The sequence below is a fragment of the Macaca thibetana genome, chromosome 10, assembly GCF_024542745.1.
Source record: "Macaca thibetana thibetana isolate TM-01 chromosome 10, ASM2454274v1, whole genome shotgun sequence".
In the NCBI taxonomy this organism is placed as follows: Eukaryota; Metazoa; Chordata; class Mammalia; order Primates; family Cercopithecidae; genus Macaca; species Macaca thibetana.
In genome coordinates this window covers 37,064,848-37,089,749 of record NC_065587.1, presented here as the reverse complement: position 1 = coordinate 37,089,749, position 24,902 = coordinate 37,064,848, and the positions used below count along the sequence as shown (strand labels likewise).

The 24,902-nt window shown below is 59.6% G+C and overlaps 2 protein-coding genes across 5 annotated transcripts in view; both read left to right on the top strand.

Moving 5' to 3' along the window:
- The window catches only part of OGFR (opioid growth factor receptor), a 431,648-nt gene extending 406,746 nt beyond the window's left edge, over window positions 1-24,902 (top strand). Inside the window, exons 2-10 of one of the 4 annotated variants that reach the window (XM_050745084.1) lie at window positions 15,353-15,423; window positions 15,580-15,674; window positions 16,017-16,216; window positions 18,651-18,719; window positions 19,341-19,419; window positions 20,662-20,740; window positions 21,597-21,663; window positions 22,546-22,694; window positions 23,316-24,902. In XM_050745084.1, the coding sequence (XP_050601041.1) occupies window positions 15,368-15,423; window positions 15,580-15,674; window positions 16,017-16,216; window positions 18,651-18,719; window positions 19,341-19,419; window positions 20,662-20,740; window positions 21,597-21,663; window positions 22,546-22,694; window positions 23,316-24,555 (2,034 nt within the window). In that variant the 5' untranslated portion in view covers window positions 15,353-15,367 and the 3' untranslated portion in view covers window positions 24,556-24,902. Of the gene's footprint in view, window positions 1-15,352; window positions 15,424-15,579; window positions 15,675-15,722; window positions 15,799-16,016; window positions 16,217-18,650; window positions 18,720-19,340; window positions 19,420-20,661; window positions 20,741-21,596; window positions 21,664-22,545; window positions 22,695-23,315 lie in introns of those variants that run through there. The other 3 variants (XM_050745087.1, XM_050745086.1, XM_050745085.1) reach the window with 3 other exon arrangements.
- On the top strand, window positions 6,617-11,643 carry MRGBP (MRG domain binding protein). The gene is made up of 5 exons (XM_050745115.1): window positions 6,617-6,831; window positions 7,276-7,397; window positions 9,637-9,718; window positions 10,025-10,099; window positions 10,506-11,643. Exons 1-5 carry the CDS (start codon window positions 6,684-6,686, stop codon window positions 10,691-10,693), a joined length of 615 nt encoding a protein of 204 aa, XP_050601072.1. The 5' UTR covers window positions 6,617-6,683; the 3' UTR covers window positions 10,694-11,643.

Here is a 24,902-nt window from a genome sequence, read left to right as displayed (position 1 = left end):
CATCCTGGCTAACACAGTGAAACCCCGTCTCTACTAAAAATACAAAAAAATTAGCCGGGCGCGGTGGCGGGCACCTGTAGTCCCAGCTACTCGGGAGGCAGAGGCAGGAGAATGGTGTGAACCCGGGAAGCGGAGCTTGCAGTGAGCCGAAATCACGCCACTGAACTCCAGCCTGGGTGACAAAGTGAGACTCTGTATCAAAAAAAAAAGAAAGAAAAAAAAACAGCTTGAATGGCAATTGCGTGGCCTTTCCCACTATGGTGCTTGCACCCAACACCCCTGGAGAAGTGCTGGGCCCCGCCCCAAAGCATCTGATGCAGCAGAGCTGTGTGTTGGGTGTGCTGACCATGTGCATGTGTGCACGAGTGTGTGCGTGTGTATATGTGTCATACATATGCATGTGTGTGCACCTGGGTGTACATGTCTGTGTTCATGTATGTGTGTGTGCATGTGTGCACATATGTGTGTGCATGTGTTGTACCTGTGTGTACAGGTATGTACGCATATGTATACACACATGTGCACATGTGGGAAGAATACCTATTTCTGACAAGTCTCCGGGTGAGGCTGAGTCTGCCGTTGCAGGGCCCGCATTCTGAGCACCCTGGGTCTATCAGAAGGTAAGCCCTCCTCCTCCTCCTCCTGTCCTATCCCACGGGCCAGAGGATAAGAGGTGCGCATGTGGACGGGGGTTCCAGGACAGCATGGCTTCTTACAGCAGAAACACAGCACCCTTACCTAGGAATCCTCCGTGCCCACAAAAGCCGTACCTGGAGAGCCAGGGTCCGGGTCTCCCCTGGGCTATCATGGCCTGCCTCTCTCCCTCCCTCCCTCTACAGATCCTAAGGAGCACCCAGCAGGGACAGCACCACCCACCCTGCCCCTCACTCATGCAGCTCACACCAGGCAGATGTGACGCTGTGGACCTAGGTAGGCACCACGTTTCAAGGCAAATCAAGCAGCTGACCAGGAGATAATTCAGGCAAAGGAGCAGAATCATCAGATAAAATATAGGATGCCCAGTTATATTTGCATTTCAGATAATTCAAATTTGAAATTAAAATGTGAATTATTTTATAGTATAAGTATGCCCCAAATACATACATGGATTATATTACATTGTGCTATATTATATCATATTATTTTATTAGGAAGGTGGTGACCACTGCTAACCAGAAGGTGCCCATCTCCCAGCCTCATGGGGACACATGGTTCTTGGTCACAAGAGCTGGGTACGGTGGAAGGGATGTTTAGAAAGCTTTGGTCAAACATATATATGTGTGTATATATATACACACGCACACATATATATATAATATTTGGGACATACTTATACTACAAAATTATTCAATGTTTATGAAATTCAAATTTACCTGGGCATCCTATATTTTTATGTTAAATCTGGCAACCCCTGAAAGGAGCCAAAACCCCCTCAGGCAGTCGAGAGTGTGGCAGCCAGGCCAGCACGCTGCAGCTCCCTCCCTCTCGGGCCGTGGCCTGGCCCTGCAGGGGACATCGTAGGAACAATAATTGTCCACGTCTAGTGCTGGGGGCATCATGGGCGCTGCCCCAGAGCCACGACCAGCCCCCCTTTCGGTCAGCATGGTGAGTCTTCAGATGCCCCATGTGAAGAATCATGCTTCTTTTCTAAACGCTGAGAGTGGGCCCCTCGTGGTGGGCAGGTTCCCCGCGAATGGAAACGCCTTCCCTTAGTTCCCTCCAGCAGGGTTCAGACAGGAGCCAAGATCTGGGTCCAAACAGTGGGTGGAAAACGCCCCCTAGAGGTGTGATGTGTTGGCTGCAAGTTTGGCAGCTGGGCCTGGGGACACCCTCACCAGGTTGCCTTCAGTCGGAGGTTCCCCCAAAGCCCAACTTCTAATTTATCTGCAACCACAGGCTACTTTGGTCAGAAGGGAAATAATTAGATCAGAACCTTAATAGCATTAATTTCCCCCGAATAGGAAGAAAGCGAATGGTGGGGACATGAGAGCTGTTAATTAGGTGACGACTTCTCCCACCTGGCTGTGCTGGAAAAGCGCCTCTGTGGAAGACACAGCATCCAGGACAGGAAGAGGCAGGCTCGGTGGTGTTGGGTCAGAAACCCCCCGCTTCGTCTGGCAGCCATGCAGTCCCCAGCACCTCTGAGGCCACTCAGCCCGGGAAAGGGGACGACACAGCTGTGCTCAGCGTCTGGCTGCCATGCAGTCCCCAGCACCTCCCGGGCAAGGCCACTCAGCCCAGGGAAGGGGACAACAGAGCTGTGCTCGGTGTCCAGCTATCTGGATGAAGCCCAGGAGGATGGCCTATGGTGGAGCAGGAGGACCTGGGGGAACAAAACCCACAGCGGCCACCCAGCTCCAAAGGCTGTGCTCTTTCTACGATGTCTGGGATCTCAGGTATGAGTGGCAGAGGGAGCAGTTCCACCAGCCATGTCAGCCTCGCTGCAGTGGAATTCCACTTCTGTCCCAGAGACTCAGCCAGAGGGGAGGAAACTGTGACCACAGGCATGTGGACACGCAAGGGTATGTTTGAGTAAAGTCTTCTAAACCTCCTTTCCATTACACCCAACTCTCATGACCAAGAACCAGGTGTCCCCATGGGGTTGGGAGATGGGCACCCTCTTGTTAGCAGTGGTCACCCCTTTCCAGAGATGACATCAGCTCACCAGGCAAGAAACTCCACTTAGTCAGAACCCAGAGCCAATCTGGGGAATGATTCACACTAGCTAGACTTATACAAGACTGATCTATAACCTGGAAGGCTTGTATGTTCGCTAACCATGGGAAAGCCTTTCCAGGGCCTGAGCATTTCCCACCTGGCATCCAAGTCTTTTGTTCCTAGGATCAAGATATTTGGGGAGCCACATCCATCTTTTGAAGGAAATTTGAGCAACAGGGATCATAGAGTGAGGATCATTCATTCCATCCCCATGAGTGAGGGAATGGGTCAGTAGGTTGCCATCCACAAATGGCCACTGTCCACCTGCTATGTGTTGGCCTTGCCTGGGAGGTGGGGGACAGTAGTACCACACCAGACCCAGCCCTGGCCCCCTGGAGCCAGCTGATAGCCTGGCAGTGGAGGCACACGTTGAACAAATCATCATCCATGATTCAGAATGACAGGTGTGCAAAGTGTGTCCCACAAAGAACTTGCCGAGTGAGAAACACAGGTGTGTGGCCATAGAGACCAAATGGGGCCCTCACAGCTGGGTGTGCGCAGCAGAGAGACAGGCAAAGGGGTGGGGGCAGGCATTTGCACCCTAGGGGGCTACAAGGTGATTTGCAAGGGGAGCCCAGGTGAGGGTCCACAGGGACTAGAGCAGGCCAGGAAGGGAGGTGGTCAGGGGTTGGCTGGAGCCAGGCTTCTGAGGGTTGATTCCTGGCTCTGCTGTCAACCCAGGCAGTTCCCCACTCTACTCATCTCTGACTCCTCCCCTCAAAGCAGGCGTGACAGTGGCACCTGCCTCAGAAAGGAGGGGGCGTGTGGGGAAAGCGGGTATTTCATGACGAATGCCCAGCATAGAGCCCTGGAGACAGTACCCCTGCCCAGGTTCCCACTAGAGTAGGCAGACAGCCCCAGCTGGGATGAGCCAAGCGTGTCTCCATGTGGACCCAGCCCAATCTGGGGCTCAGCACCCTCGGGTCTCCTGGTCCGGGCTCCTGTCTAGCCCTTTTATGCCATCTTTTCTCAATAGGCACAGGTACAGGGGATCCCTGAGGGAGAAGGTGCTCCAGACTGAAGGAGGAGAGTACCTGGCTGGGACGGGATGGGGAGGCGCAAGGACCCCAGGGTATCCAGGGAACAGTAAGGAGATGAGTAATGGTGAGGGTCCCGTCTCCTGAGCGTTTCTGTGCTAAGTGGCTGTGGGCTGGGTTTCATTTCTCTTTAGAGCAAGGCTGAGGCCAGGCCCACCTAGGGGCCAGGGTAGAGGACGTACCACGTGACAGCAGTGGCCTAGACCCCTCACGAAGTCTTACTGGGCCATATCTCCACCAGGTCATGGCAGGGACCTGTATCACCAGCGGCACCCTGCACAGATGGGGACGCTGGGGCCCAGGTCCCAGACAGCCAAGCCAGCTCTTCGACCACTCAGCGGTCCCAGCAGGTGAGGCTGTCCACAGTCTGCATGGGCTAAGAGGCTGAGCTCACCAGTGCCAGCTCTGGTTGGTCACCAGGATGCCAGAGCGCGCTGGCACAGGCCCAGGGCACCCTGCAGAGCAACCAAACCTCACGGAGATCCTCAGGGAAGGGGTTGTTGTTGGCCCATGGTACGGAGGAGGACACTAAACCCTCAAGAGGCTCAGGGCCTCGCCCGGTCACACAGCTGGAAGGCGCCAGCACCAGGAAAGGGACCCGGAAGCCAGACCCGGAGCCTACACCCTCAGAGGCGAAAATATCTGAGCAGCCGGTCCCTGGCCAGGCCCGTGGTGGGCGTGGCCGAGAGGGAATGGGGCGGAGAGAAGCCCGTGAGGGCAGGGCGGAGGCGGGGCGGGCGGAGCCGGCGGCCGCGGCAGCCTTGATTGGATGCCGCCTTAAGCTCGAATGGGTTTTGACTGGCGGCCCCGCCCCTGATCCGCCCCCGGGCCGCCCTCCCCGGCGCTTCCCCGCCCGGCCCCTGCCTAGGCCCCGCCCTGGTCACGCCCCCTCTGCACCTCCCGGCCCCGGCCCCACCCCGCGGTGGGGCTTCCGCAGAGATCCGCGGTTAACGCTTCCCCAGAGCTCGGGCTGGGCGGCCGGGAGTCGGAGGCAGGCGGTCAAGGCCGGCAGGGCCGGACCCCCTCCTTGCCCCTGCTCCCAGGAGGCGCTGGACTCCGGAGGCTGGCGTGAGGCCCTCGATCCCGCGCCCAGACCCGGGCAGTGAGCCCTATGCCTGCAGTAATTGTGGGATTGCTGGTTTTGTTTTTTCCTTAGCACCTTTATTGAGATCATAGAGTTCACCCGCTTAAAGCGCACGATTCGGTGGGGTTCTGTTGCGAGCAACCGTGGCCATTATCTAATTCCAGAGCATTTCACCTCCTTAAAAAGAAGCTGGGCCGTAGCCCGGCGCGGTGGCTCAAGCCTGTAATCCCAGCACTTTGGGAGGCCGAGGAGGGGGGGAATCACCTGAGGTCCAGAGTTCGAGACCAGCCTGGCCAACATGGTGAAACCGCGTCTCTACTAAAAATACAAAAATTAGCCGGCCGTGGTGAGGGCCTGTGGTCCCAGCTTCTCGGGAGTCTGTCGGGAGAATTGCTTGAACCCGAGAGGCAGAGGTTGCAGTGAGCCAAGATCGCGCCATTGCACCCCAGCCTGGGCAACAGAGCGAGACTCTGCCTCAGAAACAAAAAAGAAGCCGATCCCCATCCGCAGTGACTCGCGTTTCCCTCCCCCTCCCCCGTCCCCGGCAACTGTGCGTCTACTTTCTATTTCTATGGAGTTGCCAGTTCTGGCTCTTCCTGTGAATGGATTCCCATGCTGCGTATTTTGGTGTCTGAATTCTCTGACTTTCGTCTCAGCCCGCACCCACGCTGCCGCAGTCCGCGCTCGCGGCTTTTAGGCTGAACGCGGCTGCGCCGTGCGGGTGCCCGCGGTCCGTGCGCCCCTAGCCGGTTCAGCCCCGGTTGGGGGCGGCGCTAGCCTTGCGGCTGCGGATCCCAGCCTGAACCTGTGTCTTGTTCCACCGTCGCGGGCGCCCGCCACGGAGCTGCTGCCTCCTAGGGAGACGGTTCCATCGTTGAAGGAACGGCCGTTCTGTCTTTCGCAGCAGCGACTCCATCTGGCCCCACAGCACGACCGCACGAGGGTCCCGAGCCCGGATCCTCGCAGTACTCGCCACCCCGGCCGCGTGGTTGCGGCGGTCTCGGCGGGGAAGGGGGTCCCCACGCGGGCTGGTTCGCGTTTCGCGTGACCGATGGTGCTCATTGGCCATCTATACATCTTTTTTTTTTCTTTTTCCCGAGTCGGAGTTTCTCTCTTGTTGCCCAAGCTGGATTGCAATGGCGCGATCTCCGCTCACTGCAACCTCCGCCTCTCGGGTTCAAGCGATTCTCCTGCCTCAGCCTCTCGAAGTAACTGGGATTACAGGCGCCCGCCACCACGGCCGGCTAATTTTTTTGTATTTTTAGTAGAGACGGGATTATGCCATGTTGGCCAGGCTGGTCTCGAATTCCTGACCTCAGATGATCCTCCCGCCTCGGCCTCCCAAAGTGCTGGGATTACAGGCGTGAGCCACCGCGCCCGGCCCATCTGTACATCTTCTTTGGAAAAATGTGTATCCAAATCCTTTGCCGTTTTATAGTTAGACTGTCTTTTTATTATAGAGTTATATTTATACCTTCTGCAAGGAAGTTCCTTATCAGATACAGGATTTGCAAATACTTTCTCCCAATCTGTGGGTCGTCTTTTCACTTTGCTGATGGTTTTCTTTGAAGCAAAAAAGTTTTCTGTTGTTGTTTGGGTGAAGTGTTAGAACACTTACTGTGCTTTAAAGAGGAACACGTTTTAAGCACCCCCGCACGGGGCGGAGCAGGGCGGAGTCCCCGGCGGGAAGGGACCCGAGGCCTCGGCTGCGCCTGCGCCGACGCCGGCGCGTGAGCCCGAGCTCGTGCCTGGCGGAGCGCGCGCCCGCCCCCGAGTGCGCCTGCGCGGAGCTCGTGGCCGCGCCTGCTCCCGCCGGGGGCTCCTTGCTCGGCCGGGCCGCGGCCATGGGAGAGGCCGAGGTGGGCGGCGGGGGCGCCGCAGGCGACAAGGGCCCAGGGGAGGCGGCCACCAGCCCGGCGGAGGAGACAGTGGTGTGGAGCCCCGAGGTGGAGGTGTGCCTCTTCCACGCCATGCTGGGCCACAAGCCCGTCGGTGAGCGCCCAGGCCGCGGACGCGCGTGGGGGCGGGGCGGGCAACCGGCGGGGCGGGGCGGGGCCTGCGCTCGCGACACCCGCGCCCCCACGCGCCCCGCCGAGCCCGGGCCGTGACACCCCCGCCACACCCGTCCCGGGACCCCCGCCCCCTCCCACGCGCCCTTCGGACCCCGCCCCGGACCCCGCCCCCGGCCCCTACCCCCGTGACACCGCGAGGCCCCAGCCCGCAGCGCCCCACCCCCACCTCTGCCCCGGGACGCCCCACCCCCTCCCACACACACCACCCAGCCCTGCCCCCCGACAGCCCCTCCGCACCCTGGCCCGCCCCATCCCACCGCGGCCACCCTTGCCCCTCCAGTCCCCAGGGCACCCTGTCCCCTCCATCCCCTTTCTCCTTCTCCTCCCCTCTGACCGGTTGTCCCGCCGCCCCTCCTCCCCCCAGGTGTGAACCGACACTTCCACATGATTTGTATCCGGGACAAGTTCAGCCAGAACATCGGGCGGCAGGTCCCATCCAAGGTCATCTGGGACCACCTGAGCACCATGTACGACATGCAGGCACTGGTGAGCCCAACCACCCTCCCTGTGCTGCCCGATGGGGGCACGAACCCACACACCGCTGAGGGTCAGCCTGAGCTGGGCAGAGCAGAGGCCCCTCCATGCCTGCTGGGGTCCGCTGGGCAGAGCCCCCTGCAGTGAGACCCATCCTTAAGGAGGGCATCCCAGGGCTCCAGAGCCTGTCATGGAAAGCACAAACACAATGCTAGCAGCTGGCCAGCTTTTCAGGGGGCCTGCTTTAGACTGGGTGCTGGGCCAGAGCCTCCAGCTGAGACCCTGGGGAGGGAGGGAAGGATGCAGAGGCCCCAGGCCCTTAGGCCCTTGTCAGCCTCCCGGGATGCCCCAGAAGTGCTTTAGGCAGAGGGTGACCCTATCTGAGTCACACCAAGGTGAATTTGGTGGCTTCTGTGGGAGTCAGGCAAATAGAGTCCCAGTCCTCACAGAGCTTGGAGCTGGCAGTGTGTGACGGGCGAGCGCGTTAACTAGGTAAGCAGGCTGGCCACAAGAGACAGGTGGGTGTTGCAGGCTCTGTGGCAGCAGGAGGTGGTGGGTCCAGGAGCTGAAAGAAGGTGGTGTGCTTGGAGAATGGGGTGGGGGTCAGGGGTCAGGTGACCAGGAGGAGTGGGGACCTGTGCTGGTGGAAGGAGAGTCTGTGCCAGCCACGCTGGACTCAGGGCCACACCAGCCCTTCCAGGAAGACATAGGGGCACCACTGAGGCAAGGAATGCTTGCTGTTGACATTGGTGGAGTGATGTGGGTCTCCTTGTCATAGCTGTAGAAAGGGGACAGAGATGCCAGCCGTGCAGGGGCCTGGCTGTCTGAGGAGAGGAAGGATGCTCAGCCCTAGAAATGCCCTGGAAGCTTAAGCCCCTGTTGCTGCCGCCTCGTGTGTTGAGGACGTTCTGAGCCAGTGCGGCATTTGCACTGGGTGACCAGTACCTAGTGGCCCAGACACAGCTGGCTACTAAGCTCACAAGGTCCTCCCTGGACCCGCTCCTCCCTAGAGCGTATCCATCAGCCATTGAACCCTGGTCACCACCCCTCAGGGTCAGAGGCCCCCTGTCACCAAACTCCCAGCAGCTTCTTGGTTGTGGGAGAGGGCGCTAGGTCCCCAGACACCTCCCACACCGGGATTTGGAGAGATCGGTGTCAATCTATGCCTGTCTCTGGGGAAGACAAACAGCTCCAAGGCCCATAATGTCCCCTGGGGCATGGGTGCTGGCTCAGATGAGCACAGCAGCCCACATGACACTCAGGAAGCCATGTGGGACCGCCAGGCCTTTCAGCCCTAGGACTGTGGCCCTGTTCCTTATTCCTGCAGTGGCCTATGACATCAGTAAGGACTGGGCAAGACCACAGGCTGGCACTTTCTCTGGACCATGACACTTCTGTGTGACTGAGATCTGAGTCTTTCAGACCTTATGAAATACAGAGCCCCTGGAGTACCCCCGAGAGGCTGACCAGCTGGCCCAGGAGATTTTGAGGAGCACATATGTGGCCTGACTGCCTGTTCCATACAGCACCCAAACTGCCGAGTAGAAGCCCCTGTCTCCTGAATCGCCTCCCAGTCCAGGGCCCTTCCCGCCAGCTCCACTTTTCCCTGGCTCCCGGTCTCTCCCTCTGGTCTGTGTGACCTCAGGAGGGCAGTGCCTGGCAAGCACTCGGGTGGCCCTGCTCCATCTGCTCTTCTTCCTTGCCTGGTTCTGTGCCTGTGGCGCTCCCAACTGACACCCTCAGTGTCCATGGGTTCCTGCCACGTGGATGAGAACTCGAGGTGCCTGCGGCCTTTCCCCAGGGCTGTCACCGTGCCCTCTGCACACCGCCTTGGGGAATGCAGTCTCTTGGTGAGACCATAGGTCGTGGTGGGCAGGCAGGACCCACAGGTGTGCAGTCTCTTGGTGAGACCATAGGTCGTGGTGGGCAGGCAGGGCCCACAGGTGTATGTCACCAGGGCTACCCGGTCCTCAGGGCCCACCTTAGTGATGCCGGCCCCGGTGGGTCTTCCTGACCCCTGCACGTGCCTCCACTGGTTCTGCCCTCCCTGGGTCTGTCTGAAAAGCCCAGCTGTAGCAGGCACTGTTCACAAAAAGAAGAAATGCCCTTTGCCCATGCCCTGCCCACCGCAGCCTCCAACACAGTGACGTGTGCTCGCTGGCTGCTCGCCAAGTGGCTCTTACATGGCTGTAGTGGCTTCTTGAAACCGCATCTTCACCCTTGTTTCTTAAAACTCTCTATTTGACATCAGCATGAGTCTGAGATTCTTCCATTCCCGAATCCAGAGAGGAACTTCGTCCTTCCAGAAGAGATCATTCAGGAGGTCCGAGAAGGTGAGACTCGGGAGAGGTTGGGCTTGGGAATCAGAAAAGGCCAGACCCTGGCCAAGGGCGGGGAGGTGAGGGTGAGGACCCCGGGCCTCCAGGGAGGTGTGAGGGTCCAGCACAGACCCCGCCCCACCTGTGCTTGGGTGGTCTTGGAACCTCCGGGATTGGAGAGGACTTTGTTTGAGAGCAGTGGCTGGACGGAAGCTGAGGCCCGTGTGGGCAGCAAGCGTCGGAGCAGTCCCTGGCCTGACCATCCCCCAGCGTCGGCCACCACCGTGGGTTTTCGGTGAGCGTCAGCTGTCTCCTCCACAGGAAAAGTGATGATAGAAGAGGAGATGAAAGAGGAGATGAAGGAAGACGTGGACCCCCACAATGGGGCTGACGATGGTGAGTGTGGAGCTCACCCTGCCCTAATGCCCTTTGGGGCTCAGCACCCTGAAGCCACCCTCAGGCAGGGCACAGTCAGGTGGGCGTAGAGCCTGCGGTGCAGAGGCCCCGGGCAGGACATCTAGGCACAGGATGGATCCTGCAGTGCCCCCTCCCCAGGAGCTGAGTTCCGGCTCCGTGTTGTAGGCTGGGGTCTGAGCGGTGGTCCCTGCAGTGCCCACAGCAGGGAGGTCCTCAGGAGGACCAGGCCCCTCTGCAGGCCCACATGCAAAGGGCTCCCAGCTCAGGAGGAAGCTTTGGGTTCAGAGGGTCACGTGTCAATATGCAGATTTTTTTAACTGAACAGGAAGACAAAAATAAGATTCTGGATATTCTGTTTTCAGCCAAGTGATTTTTCGTTTCTCAGTTTTTTCATCTTCAGGGAGTTTGGGGAAAGCAACAGAAAAATCCAGCAAAGACAAAGAGAAGAACTCCTCAGACTTGGGGTGCAAAGAAGGCGCAGACAAGCGGAAGCGCAGCCGGGTCACCGACAAAGTCCTGACCGCGAACAGCAACCCCTCCAGTCCCAGCGCTGCCAAGCGGCGCCGCACATAGACCCCTCAGTCCTGGCGGCAGCAGAGAAGCGGGTGAAGAGCTGTGGTCACTGATGGGGTCGGCTGGGTCTGAGTGCCACCCCCCAGGCCACAGTGGTATCACCCCAGTGCCGTGAGCCCACACTGCCCACCCTCAGGCTCTCAGGTGAACGTGGCCGTCAGCGGGGAAACGTGTGTCAGCTGGACCATGTGGGACCCTGATGGACCTGAAAGACCAGGATCAATCCAGCTCAGATGTTGAGGGCTCTGAAGCCTTGTTCTGTCTTCTCTGGAACAGCTGTGGCTTCCCCAGGGCTACTTGGTGACATGGATTAGCTCTACATGGGCTGCAGCGTTTGGGATCCAGGCTACCTAGAGGGGCATCAGGCCAGGGGAAAACCTCGGATTAGCAAGCAATAAAAACATGACCTCACTCTTCCTCAAAGGAGCCACTGGTCTTCCCTGCGTGACTCAGTTCTTTCCATCTGTTTGTCCCGCTGCAAGCCTGTTTCTGCACTGACTGTGACATCAGAACATGGCCTTCCTGTCACCCCTCCGTGCCACGCACTGACAGCCCCCCCTCCACCTGGGAAACTAAGAACTGGATATTTTGCCTCATTCACTTGTACTGTAACAATGTATATAATTTGGTTGGTATTTCACTATTTAATTTTTAAGAAGCCTATTTTACTAGTGTTTTATATGAACAAAGTACTGCAGAAGTTAAACCTGTGTTGTATTTTTTCTGAGATGTTTTGCTTTAAGAGATACTTTTTGCTCAGTTTTTATATGCCAGATACAGAGAATTTGTAGCGGTTATTTTTGTATGATCTAGTAACTTGCAAACAGACCAAATGGGTGAGAGGCGGGACCGTGCAGCTGTCGGGCTGATGAGGAGGAGGTGGCCGCCCCAGTGCTGATGGAGATACCACTTTTGTGTGACTGCGAACATTAAAGCACAAAAAAATCCAACTTGGAGTTGTGTGATTTTCATACCAAAGTGAGTTAACTTTTCCTCCAAAAGGAAGTTTTTATTTTTCCAAGATTTATAACTAAAGCATACACTTAGATGACTTGTTAACATTCACTTGATACAATGTATAAACAAAATAGTAACAGATTCTGAGTGGTTATTTTGTGGACTGTGATAAGCACTTAAAATACAAAATGTTAGGAGGGCAAAACGGTGTGGGCCCTGGTAGGTCAGGCAGGCACCAGCGAGCTCCTTCCTGCTGAAAGCTGCGGCTGCAAGATGAGACCGCTGGCTGGGCCGCAGAGGGAAGTCCCGTGTTCCATGTGTGGACAGGGGGACAAGCGCTGTCCTGGCCAGCCAGCGCACCCCAATGTCCAGCTTGACGCTGCTTCTCTGCCAGTGGAGTCTCCTCCACATGGGAACGTCCCTGGCCGTCTGTCCCTGGAATCCTCCTCACCATGACGCAGATCACAAGGCACCCACTAAAGAGGCAAAGCCAGGAATCCCGTGGTGTGATCGCCCCGTGTGGCACCTGGTGCTGGTCTGCACCAAACCCGCTGTTGCTTCTGGGGCAGAAGAGCCCAGGGAAGCTGCTGGTCTGTGGCCTGCCCAAGCTGCACTCCCAGGGTAGGGCAGCTGCCTGGGGGACCCTGTGGGTCCCTTTTCTATAGAGCCGGGACAAATCCACAGCCCTGCTGTAACAGCCTGCCACAAAGAGCAGGCACCTGGAGGGCCCCACACGCCTAGACCGAAGGACTGAACCTGCCTGGCATTCCTCCACTCACACCCCAAATACTCAGCCCTGCAGCCAGGGAAGGGTGAGGTCTCCCTTTGCTGCCCAAGTGTGCCCCCTTGCCCGTCTGATCTCTCCTGTGAGGTCAGACTCAGGGCTTTGTGCCAGGTCCTGTCCTGGAGTCTCGATCTGGGACAGCAGTGTGGCTCCTAGGTACTCCAAAAGCAGCAGGGGAAAGGGGGACAAACGCTAACACAGGGTGTCACGGGATGGCCAGAAGGAGTCGTACTCTCCACCCAGGCTCACCGTTGTAAACCTCCATCTGAAACTGCATCTTGGGTGACCTGAGATTGTGCTGGGAAAGACTGGTTAATAAATCTGCCTTATCTCGATTACTGTAACATTTTGCTGCACTTTCAGGAGAAAGCGAGAGCCCACAGCGTAAGCCCACTGGGCAGGCAAGCAGCATGCCCCCCGCCCCGGGCCTCCCCTTCTGGACGAGAGGCTGACTGGTTGAAGTCAGGAGCCATGAGTCCTTATGGACTCACAGGGACTTCCAGGCTTCCTTGTGGGAAGGCCCCGTTCACGCTCTGCTGGCAGGTGGGATGACCACGTCAAATTCACGAGTGTTGGGGCAAGGGTGATGTGGCCTCCAGTCCTGGTCAGCGCTGTACTTACCCCCTCCTGGCCCTAGGGGTCCTGTCTCTAACCTGGGGGCTTTATGTAATGCATACTCCACCATGTCATGTAGAAGGTGCAGACTGAACACAAATCTGAAAAGGAAAACGGAGCTGGCATGAGGCTGACCCGTGCACCGACGCTCAGGTGCCTGCTGCTGTAGAGGCGAGACATGGCACAGTGCGCGCTCAGGACAAGATCTGAATGGGTCAGAAGCCGCCGCTGATGTTGAGCCTGGAAGCCTCAGCAGCGGCTGTGCCTGGGACACCCAGGGCCCGAGAGCACCTGCCGCCTCAGAGACATTTTTCTCTATGGCTGGCAGCTGGGGTGGGGACTCAGTGAAGGCTGAGAGTGGGAGTGATCTGAACTCCCCTGCCTGCCCCACCCAGGGCGACCCAGGGGTGACTGGGAAAGGCAGTTGGGCTCTCCTGCTCCCCAAATAGCAGCGAATAAATACTGAGCGGCAGGGCACTGGCAGCGAGGCTCCCTGCTTGGCTGGTTGATTGAGGACAGGGCATGCTTGGGCCAAATCACGTGGCTGCCACTGGTCTTACCTGGAGAAGATATGAAGGCTGAAATCCAAGCCCCGAGCCACACAAAATTCTGCTGGGCTCCTTAGCTGTGAGCAACGCCTGCTCCAGGCACATCACCTACTGCATGTACAGAAACCATTGCCCTTCGTGAGTGCCTGGGAGCTGTGTGTGTGTGTGTGTGTGTGTGTGTGTGTGTGTGTGTGTGTGTGTGTGTGTGTGACAGGGAGGGAGGGAGGGAGCGGGGGGGGGAGAGAGAGAGAGAGGGAGAGAGAGAGAGAGAGAGAAAGTGACAGAGAAAGAGAGCCCCTTTCCCCAGCCTCAACAGCAAACCCTTCTGGAATGCCGAGCCATACAGGACGTCACTGAACTGCAGATGACACTCTGAAGAAGCAATGCTGTTGCACAGTCCCCTGCAGCAGCTCCTGCACTTCTTGGATCAGCATGCCCCCGAAATGAGCTCTGCACGCACACACACACACACACACACACACACACATACACGACACAAAAGCAACTAAAGAAGAAATTTGGTGTGATATTTGTAAAGAAGCAATTCAGTGTGGTGATATTTGTAAAACATAAGTTGGGCAATGTCCCTTAATACTCTTTTTAGGGAAGTGGTTCTATATCCTGCCAACAGTAGGCAGCAGCAGGAATGCTGCCACCTTGGAACAATGTTGTCAGCACCCAGTATGCTTGTCTTTCTGTTTTCTGGGGGCAGTGGAGGGAGCGGCCTGCCCACCCAAGTCTCAGATCATCCAAACCCTATACAACCACCCAGCACCCATCAACGTCCCCATCAGAGCCTCCCCACCCCCACCCCACCATCTATTCTGATGCTGTAAGCAGATCCCAGCTGTAAAGCATCTAACAAGAAGGTCAGGCAGCTCACTCAGTCTCCCTGGGAAACCTGCCCTGGCTATTGCAGTAAGTTGATTTGCAGAAATGTCCAGAGCCCCAAAACTTCGGGGAATCACTACTGTCGTTTTAAGAAAGGGAGATGTATGTCCACAGGTTCCAACCACTAACACCAGTTAGCACCTGCTAACAACGGTCAACAGGTCAGCAAAGATTAGGGCCCAGCGCCCAGAGAGTCCTTAACCTGTACTTGTGACCAGGATTGGAACACTTCCGTTCACGGCTATCCCTGGCACATAGTACAAGGAATGTCACCAGTTCCCAGGTCCAGGCAGCCTGAGGCCTGCCAGTGGGCCTGCAGGGCTAGGAGATGGCAGTGTCCCCTGGGGGCTGGGCTGGGGCCCGCTCCACCTGTCCACCACCATCATTCCAGGGACAACTCTGCCGGAAGCTATCCTCATGGCCAAGTCCAAAATCCAGATTTAGTTTTACCTAAATTTTTTGAAATGAAGTGGTATAGTAGTTACAGAAGAAGTTTATCTGGGTGGTCACTCCTGATTTGTATTCCAAGAGGTCACCAACTTTGCCATGTATCACCAGCAGATGTCAAAGGTGGATGAGCAAGGGACCCGCGGTGCTGGGAAACGGCAGCTGAAAGTGACTGTGCGTTGCCCCAGATCTGCCAGTACTTAGAGAGACGGCCCTGAGGAGGCACTGAACTGGCATCAGCTGTGTTGAACCGTCCCCAGGGTGACCCTCCTGGTGGCCCAGGCTTTGTGTGCTCCTCTCCCCTAAGTGCCTCCTTACAACTGAGAGAAGATGGCGAGAGAAGATGACAGCTTGCCCATGTCATCTTGGTTATATAAGACTCGGCACCCTAGAGAGAAAGACTTCCTTGGTGGCTTCGAAAAGAAAACAGACATGCTTCGCACTGCCTGTGGAGGGACAGGGGTCCGCCAGCAGCTTCCAGGAGCTGAGTAAGGCCCCCGGCCCGCAGCAAAAGGACAGGGACCCCCACAAACCCAGCTTAGGGAGAGAGGCCCCTGTGGACCTGTGGCCCCTCCAGGGGTTATCCTCCAGGGGCCATTCTTCTGATGGGGACATCCTCTGGGGGGATTTCTCTTGGGGGACAGAAATATTCTTGGAAGGGGGGATTATCTGCGGGGCAGGCGTCCTCCGGGGAGAGAATCCTGCTGGGAGAACATCATCCGGAAGACATCCTTCCGAGGTACCCGGCTCATCTTCCGGGAGACGGTCCTCTGGGGGGCGGGCAGCCTTTGGGGACATTTTCGGGAGGGAGGATCTCCTAGGGCGGGCATCCTTGCGAGACGGGGTGGGGCGAATCCTCCCGGGTGGGCATCGTGGGGTGGGGGTGGGCGTTCTACGAGGGGCATCCTCCCGGGCGGACGTTGGGGGATTCTCGGGGGAGGGAGGGGCGCCGGGGCGGGCGTCCCGGGGAGGGAGGGGCGTTGCGCGCGGACGCGGGCGGGGCCTGGGCCGCTCCCTCCCCTCCCCCGCCCCGCCCCGCCCCCCGCGCTTCCTCCGCTTTAGGTTTCGCTTCCGCCTCTAGCGCGAGCCCCGCCGCCGCCGAGCATGGACGACCCCGACTGCGACTCCACCTGGGAGGAGGACGAGGAGGATGCGGAGGACGCGGAGGACGAGGACTGCGAGGACGGCGAGGCCGCCGGCGCGAGGGACGCGGACGCGGGGGACGAGGACGAGGACGAGGAACCGGAGGAGCCGCGGGCGGCGCGGCCCAGCGCGCTCCAGGTGCGGCCTGCGGCGCTGACAAGGCCTGGGGTCCCCGGCGCCCCCCGCCTGGCTGCGTGGACCGGAGACCCCCCTCTCCCGGGCGGAGACACCTGGGGTCTCCTGGAGCTTCCGCAGCCCCGGGGACCCCACCCCAGACCGGCCGACCCCGGCCCCAGGGCCCGGCGGAGAAGTGCGGGGGCCGCGCGTGGGTGATAGAGCCTCCCGGGCCCCATCGTGCGTGGGAGCCGTTTCCCCCAGGGGTGCCTCGGGCGCGTCCCGTCTCCGGCCGCCGTGGCCGCCCCCGATGGGACCCCTCCTGCCTCAGGCCCGCGCCTTGGCCTCCTGGCGGCCCCTGCGCAGGCCCCGTGGCCTGGGGCTGGGTCTGGAGCCCGGGCCGGGGCCGGGTCTGGCCTGGGAGGCTTCGCTTCTGCACCTGCGGGAGCCCGGGGCTGGCTGGTGGGGCCTTTGCCTGTTACTTTTGTTACCGCCGGGCGCCTGTCAACGCCAGGGTTACTTTTGTTGCTAGCGGCTCCCTGAGCCGCGCTGGGAACGCCGCATTGTCACCGTCCGGTCCCGGTCGGGGAGCTGGGATTTATTTGGGAGCGTCCTTCCAGCTGAGCTGCCCGGGTTGTGGGGCCCGGGAAGTATCTGGAACTCCGAGCCATAGGCTCCGCATGGTTTCTCCCCTTGGCACCCAGCACTGTTTGCGTTTGCGCCTGGCCATGGTGGAGTGGGCAGTGAGAGAGCACGGAGGGGCTGGGCCCTGTCGCCGGGAGGGCAGCTGCCAGGCAGGCTGGGCAGGGGGGCGGGGTCTGGCACTGTCCTCCAGGACGGCGTGACCCCTGGGTGAGCTCTGACGGGCTCCTCTCACTGGAGTTCCTCAGGCCACTCTCCTGAAGCGGTGCTCAGAGGCCCTGACCATCCTGCCAGGCGCCTGTGACCTTTGACCTCTTCCCTTCTGCCTCCTGCTGTGGCTTCTGTCCCCAAGCCCCTCCCCTTCTCCTTCGGACCCCTCAGGCCTCCTGAGCTGCCTGTGCTGGACCCTGGCGGGGCTGTTTCACTTTCTCCTGGGCAGTGTCATGTGTGCACCTGTGGGCTGTCTGTGGCCACGTGCAGGCAGGACCCAGCCTCCAGAACTGACCCAGGGAGGTTCCCGCTGGCCCCAGGAAGAAGTAGAAACTGATGGCTGGGCCGGTCGAGAGAACCACAGGAGCAGGCCCTGTTGAGAAGTCAGGCTGAGAGGCTGGTGGTGGTGGCTCAGGCCTGTAATCCCAGCACTTTCGGAGGCCTAGGTGATCAGATCACCAGAAGTTAGGAGTCCAAGATTAGCCTGGCCAACATGGTGAAACTCTGTCTCTACTAAAAACACAAAATTAACCAGGCGTGGTGATGGGCACCTGTAATCCCGGCTACTCGAGAGGTTTAAGCAGGAGAATCACCGAAACCTGACAGGTGGAGGTTGCAGTGAGTGGAGATTGCATGAAGCTCCCATCTCCGGGGGAAAGAAAAAGAAGGAAATCAGGCAAAGAGGCAATGCCAGGCCCCAGCCGGAGCTCAGCGGGGAGCCAGGGGATACAGTGGCTGACTGGGCCTCCCAGACCCCCTTCTAGCACTCCCCAGGGATCCTGGGTCCCAGTTGTTGCCCTGGACAAGCACACCCATTCCTGCCCTACCCACCAAGTAGGGCTCAGCCCCAGCCCCCCTACCCTCATCACAAGGTCAGGGCTGTGTCCCAGCATCCTCATCACTAGGTACTTCCAGCCCTTTGCTTAGCCTCATGATGCTTGGCCTGCAGAGATGGGGGCTGAAGGGCTTGGGGCATCAAGAGGACCTGACGTCTTGCTGAGAAGCCATCTCCAGACAGGGCTGGAGGCTGGAGACTCAGGGCCTGACCTCACCATGGCCAGTGAGGTGTGGGGTTGGGCAGGGAAGGGGCATTCATTCATTAGACCCTGCCAGAAGCACCTGGTCTCCTCCTGGGGCTATAGGTGGTGAGGCCACTGCCCCCAAGAACCCAGCCTGGTGACTTCAGAGCACAAAGCAGGGGGAGTCTCCAGGGGCACAGAACAGAGGCTAAACCCAGAGTGGGGGGTGGCCAGCAGGCCTAGGAGGAGGAGAGGGTCAGGGCCACACCCCTGGGGAGGTGCACGTCAGCCAGGGGCCATCCTAAGGTGGAAACCAGGAGTCCCAAGGGGGCCTATAGAAGGAGCAGACCCCTACTTGGCTACTGTAGCCCTCTCTGGTTCTGTGCAGGGTGTTCGGATACTTTACTGAGCCCCAAATCTGCCCCACTGGGAACCCCCGAAAAAGAACCAGGGCGGGAGAATGAAAGGGAGGAGCCGTGAAACCCCCATCCTTTAAAGACAGGCCCAGGCCCTGCAGCCCTCACCACGGTGGGGGCTCACTTGGGGGTCTCCCGTGGGGGTCCTAATCCCATCTCTTCTCTTCCCAGTCCAGGATGACAGGGTCCCGAAACTGGCGAGCCACGAGGGACATGTGTAGGTACCGGCACAACTACCCGGTACGTGCCTGCCCCTGCCCCAGGACACAGAGCCCTCCCACCAGCTGCTCTTCTCAGAATGTCCCGGCTTCTTCTGGAAGGCCGGCCTGGCTTGCTGCGCCAGGGCCACAGTTCTGGGCAGGACCCTGCCTGGGGCACAGCCTGGTGTAGATTCAGAGCCCTGCCCATCCCCTCTCGTGGGAGACCACGGGCGTCCCCCTACCTTTCTGAGCACACTGTAGCCTTGCAAATGTGGCCATAGTGCCAGCCATGATGTCACCCACACGGCACCCCACCCCATGCCAGTCCTGTCTCCTGCGGGTGGTGGTTGTCCTCAGCAATTACCTCCACACCCCTGAATCACAGAAACTCCTGTGCTGCCTTCAGGGTGCTGAGGAGGGGACCTGCCAGACCTGCCAGGCCTGGCCTGGCTGGCGAGATGGGGAAGGGGGGGTCCCTGCCGCTTGGAGACAGCTGCTGTCCTCTGAATGGCCCCCACCTGCACAGTGAGGAGCCATGCGGACTCCTGGGGTCTTGGGCCAGCCTGGAGGTTTGCAGGTGCTCCTCCCCGAAAGGCACGGAGGGCCCCAGGGCAGCTTGTGTCTGATGGGTCCCTGCTGTCCCCTTTCTCTGGCTCTTCAGGATCTGGTGGAACGAGACTGCAATGGGGACACGCCAAACCTGAGTTTCTACAGAAATGAGATCCGCTTCCTGCCCAACGGTAGGTGCCCCACAACCGCTGGCAGCCGGCACTTCCGTCCTTGCCTGGCGGGGGTGGTCCACTGGGGCCTGGTTTGGGATGTCCCCCCGGGATTACCGGGACCACGGCTTTCAAATAGCGCCACAGTGCCCCCTGGAGGCGGCCAGAGGGACTCCAGGTCCCCCAGCCTGGGATCTCTGCAGAGAGGTGTTTGGGTCAGGGTGGGCTAAGTCTGCAAAGAGCCAGAGACTGAATATCGGCAGCTTTTCAGGCCACACGGTCTCTATCAAAACCACTGAGCTCCTCCACGACCTCATGAAAGCCACACATAAACCAAGGAGCTAAGGATGGTTTTTATATTTTTAAATAGTTGGAAAAAAATTATAGAAGCCGGGCCTTGTGGCTCATGCTTGTAGTCCCAGCACTTGGGGAGGCCGAGGCGGGTGGATCACAGAGTCAGGAGTTCGAGACCAGCCTGGCCAATATGGCGAAACCCCGTCTCTACTAAAAATACAAAAAAAATTAGCCGGGTGTGGTAGTGCGCGCCTGTAGTCCCAGCTACTCAGGAGGCTGAAGCAGGAGAATCGCTTGAACCTGGGAGGTGGAGGTTGCAGTGAGCCGAGATCACGCCACTGTGCTCCAGCCTGGGCAACAGAGCAAGACTCCCTCTCAAAAAAAATAGAACAGTATTCTATGACTTTAATATTATAGGAAATTAAAATGTCAGTGTCAATAAAGTTTCATGGGCACATTCCACACCTGTTTATGCATTTGTCATGGCTGCAACATGAAACAAAGAGACTGGGTGGCTGCACAAAATACTGTCAGGCCCCCATCTCGGGAGACTGTGCCTGCCACATCACGGGGCTGGCTTCAGCTGGGGGCTTTGTTTGAGGACAGATTTCTGTGGCTGACAGGCCACCTTTTGCAGGAGGCACTGAGGCCCCCTCCTATACAGATAGTTCCTGGTCAAGGACCACTGGTTCCCCCAGAGGGACCTTCCGGGCTCTCACTTGGGTTTGCCGCCAGCCAGCAGCAAGGGTCCAGTTCACAGATGGCAGCAGGGCAAGGGCTGTGTGTCGGAGGAGGGATGGGTAGCCCCGCTGAGCCTGGCACCCTGAAGAGCCTCAGGAGACAGGGACGAGGAGTAGCTTAGGGAAGCTGCTGGCAGCACTGCCTCCGTTTGTCCCCCCCACACACCCTGTCCTCCTGAGCGCGGGCAGGGTAGCTGCCACAGCTGACTTGTCCCCATGGGGCTCCCAGGCTGTTTCATTGAGGACATTCTTCAGAACTGGAGGGACAACTATGACCTCCTTGAGGACAATCACTCCTACATCCAGTGGTGAGTTGGGGAGAATAGGAGGATGGGCGGTGGGGGAGGCTTCGGGGGAGGGGTCCTCCCAGGCAGGAGCCTTCCCCATGCTGCTTCCTGGTGTGACTGAGCACTCCCTGTCCTTCCTGGAAGCTGGTGTCCATATGACACGAATGGACATTACTGGACATGCAAGAGCCACTGAGGGAAGGCTCAGGTCTGTCCCCAGTCTGTGGGCTCTTGGTGACCAGGGGGACAGGAAGGGCTGCACACAAGCTCCCTGAAACAGGAGAGGGGCGGGTCCTGCCTGCCAGAGGGGCAGCCTTGGTGCCAGGAGGCCTCTGTGAGCCTCAAGAGGTGGCCCCTGTGTCCCACTCAGCTGGGGCAGGATCCTGGCATAGTGCTGGGGTGAACCGCGTGGCAGGCGTCTCGGGGATCCACACTGTAGCCTCCCAAACACAGCAAGCCCTACTTTGGGGACAGCTCTCTGGGCGTCCACAGGGAGCCTCTGCTGGTGTGCGATGTGTCACGAGTGACAGCACAAGAGAGGGAAGACTTCCGTGAGGAGTAGAAAGGAAGGCCCTGGTCTGCCCGGGGTGGATGGCCACAGGGCCCCTTGCTGTCTGAGTCACCTCCCCAGTGCTGCTGAGCATGCAGGCTGTGGCTCGTGGCCGCACACCTCCTGTCCTGGGCCCTCGCCCGCTCACCTGAGCTCTCCCACCCGAGCTCTCCCACCCTTGCTCCTCTGCCTAGCCACTCCCTCCTAGAGTTGAGCCTGGGGGAGCCCAGAGAGGATGGGAGCTGCCCCGGGCTACACAGCAAGTACGTGCCTGAGGGCTGGAAGCAGCTCTCCTAACCCCTTGCCTGGGCATCTCTTCTCCTGCAGGCTGTTTCCTCTGCGAGAACCGGGAGTGAACTGGCATGCCAAGCCCCTCACGCTCAGGGAGGTCGAGGTGAGCCAGGCCTTGGCTGTGGCTGGAGGGGGAGATGGGGAGGCCTGGGCAAGCCACGCCTCTTCAGAGACAGGGTCACATCTGACAGCAGGCATTGAGTGCCCCCTCAGGGGCCCCTTGAAAGGCAGAGGTCCAGTACGATGACCGTCCCTCCCCAGTGGTCCTCGCCCCACCAGGCATCTAGAGAAACCTAATCTCCGAGGCTGTTTGTCCCCACGCGGGAGTCTGGGGCAGAGCCCCTGAGAGACCTGGAATGGCGGGATCTGCCTTTCTCACCACTGGTTCAGGCTGGAGTGGGGTCACCCAAGTCTGGAAGCTGCCCCTGAAGGATGCAGGGACTTAGAGAGCCAAGGGGCCCCTCCTGGCGCTTTCCCATGGCCAGCGACTTCCTCTCGGGGGAGGGCAGCAGCCTCGGGCCCTGGCAAGAGCTCGGAGCAGCTCAGAGGAGAGATGAAGACATGAATGTGTCTCTTGTCACTTTACCCTAAAAGTCTAAGTTCAGGCCAGGTGCCGTGGCTCACATTTGTAATCCCCACACTGTGGGAGGCTGAGGCGGGTGGATCACCTGAGGTCAGGAGTTTGAGACCAGCCTGACCAACGTGACAAAACCCCGTCTCTACTAAAAATACAAAAAAAAAATAGCCAGGCGTAGTGGCGGGCGCCTGTAATCCCAGCTACCTGGGAGGCGGAGGTTGCAGTGACTGAGATTGCACCACTGCACTCCAGCCTGGGCAACAGAGCAAGACTGTCTCTAAATGTATGTGTGTGTGTGTGTCTAGTCCAGGCCTCTGAGTGAGTCGGGACCCAAGGCCACCCCCACACTCCCCGAGAGAACCGGGGCTTCAGGGATGGGCCTGAGCTCTCCAAGGGGGTCTTTTCCAGGTGTTTAAAAGCTCCCAGGAGATCCAGGAGAGGCTCGTCCGGGCCTACGAACTCATGCTGGGCTTCTACGGGATCCGGCTGGAGGACCGAGGCACAGGCACGGTGGGCCGAGCACAGAACTACCAGAAGCGCTTCCAGAACCTGAACTGGTGAGGCCCAGCTAGTCCTGCCCACCCCCAGCCCCAGCACAGAACAGGGTCACGTCAGGTTCCGGGCAGGTCACAGAGCACTGCTGCAGACACAGAACTCCAGGGCCGCTTGGGCAATGGACCAAGGCCCTGAGCCCCTCCTTGCTGCCTGTAGAGCCAGGCGGTCCCTCCCTAGTAGGGTTGGTGAGAAGGTAAAGAATGCTGTTCCTGCACCTGGGAGGTGGCAGTCCGCATAGAGAAGCAAGCAGGGGTGAGGGAGAATCTGCAGTGGTACAGCCAGCTCTCACAGGGTGATCAAGGCCCCTGTACCCTGGAGGGACCCCTTGTGGTTCTTGTCCAGCCAGCTCCTCCCCACCAGGGGGACTCGGGGTACAGCCACCCTCTAGGTGATGTGTCAGTATCCCCCCCCACCCCCCATGTGTCTAGGGCCCACAGGCCATTTTCACGGGGACAGCGTGAGTCCTCCCCTGGGCCCAGGGAGGCAAATGGAAAGAAAGACTGGATCGTGGGCCAGGATGGGGAGACTCCCGTGGAGCTGGGTGGGAGTGCAGGCCAGGACAGGGTGCAGCCCAGCAGGAGGGGCCCGGGCCATTGACCTCTGCTGACCCGGATCTCCCACAGGCGCAGCCACAACAACCTCCGCATCACGCGCATCCTCAAGTCGCTGGGTGAGCTGGGCCTTGAGCACTTCCAGGCGCCGCTGGTCCGCTTCTTCCTGGAGGAGACGCTGGTGCGGCAGGAGCTGCCGGGCGTGCGGCAGAGTGCCCTGGACTACTTCATGTTCGCCGTGCGCTGCCGGAACCAGCGCCGCCAGCTGGTGCACTTCGCCTGGGAGCACTTCCGGCCCCGCTGCAAGTTTGTCTGGGGGCCCCCAGACAAGCTGCGGAGGTTCAAGCCCAGCTCTCGGCCCCGTCCGCTCGAGGGCTCCAGGAAGGCGGAGGAAGAAGGAAGCCCCGGGGACCCCGACCACAAGGCCAGCACCCAGGGTCGGACCTGTGGGCCAGAGCACAGCAAGGGTAGGGGCAGGGTGGACGAGGGGCCCCAGCCACGGAGTGTGGAGCCCCAGGATGCGGGACCCCTGGAGAGGAGCCAGGGGGATGAGGCAGGGGGCTACGGGGAAGATGGGCCAGAGCCCCTAAGCCCCAAGGAGAGCAAGAAGAGGAAGCTGGAGCTGAGCCGGCGGGAGCAGCCCCCAACAGAGCCAGGCCCTCAGAGTGCCTCGGAGGTGGAGAAGATTGCTCTGAACTTGGAGGGGTGTGCCCTCAGCCAGGGCAGCCTCAGGACGGGGACCCAGGAAGTGGGGGGCCAGGACCCCGGGGAGGCCGTGCAGCCCTGCCCCCAACCCCTGGGAGCCAGGGTGGCTGACAAGGTGAGGAAGCGGAGGAAGGTGGATGAGGGTTCTGGGGACAGTGCTATGGTATCCAGTGATGGCGCCCAGACCTTGGCCCTTGCCGGGTGCCCTGCCCCATCGGGGTACCCCAAGGCTGGACACAGTGAGAACGGGGTTGAGGAGGACACAGAAGGTCGAACGGGGCCCAAAGAAGGTACCCCTGGGAGCCCATCGGAGACCCCAGGTCCCAGCCCGGCAGGACCTGCAGGGGACGAGCCAGCTGAGAGCCCGTCGGAGACCCCAGGCCCCAGCCCGGCAGGACCTGCAGGGGACGAGCCAGCTGAGAGCCTGTCGGAGACCCCAGGCCCCAGCCCGGCAGGACCTGCAGGGGACGAGCCAGCTGAGAGCCCGTCGGAGACCCCAGGCCCCAGCCCGGCAGGACCTGCAGGGGACGAGCCAGCCAAGGCAGGGGAGGCAGCGGAGGTGCAGGACACAGAGGCGAAGCCTTCTGCCAAATCTGGGAAGCCTTAAGGAAAGGATTCCCCAATGGCGTGTTGGCTCTCCTGGCCCTGCTGCAGGGGCCGGGGCCTCCGGAGCTGCTGCGGGCTCCCCTCAGGCTCTGCTCCGTGACCCATGACCTGCAGTGCTGGCCTCCCTTGGTGGCCACTGTAGCGGCCACCGGAAAGTGCGAGGCCCTCAGGGAAGGCCAAGGCCTGCAGAAGCCTCCTGGCCTGGCTGCGTCTTCCCCACCCAGCTCTCCCCCGCACCCCTGTCTTTGTAAATTGACCTTTCTCGGGTGGAGGGGGTGGGGGGCAGGGCTGCTTTTCTTAGTCTGGTGCCAAGCAAGGCCTTTTCTGAATAAACTCGTTTGACTTTGA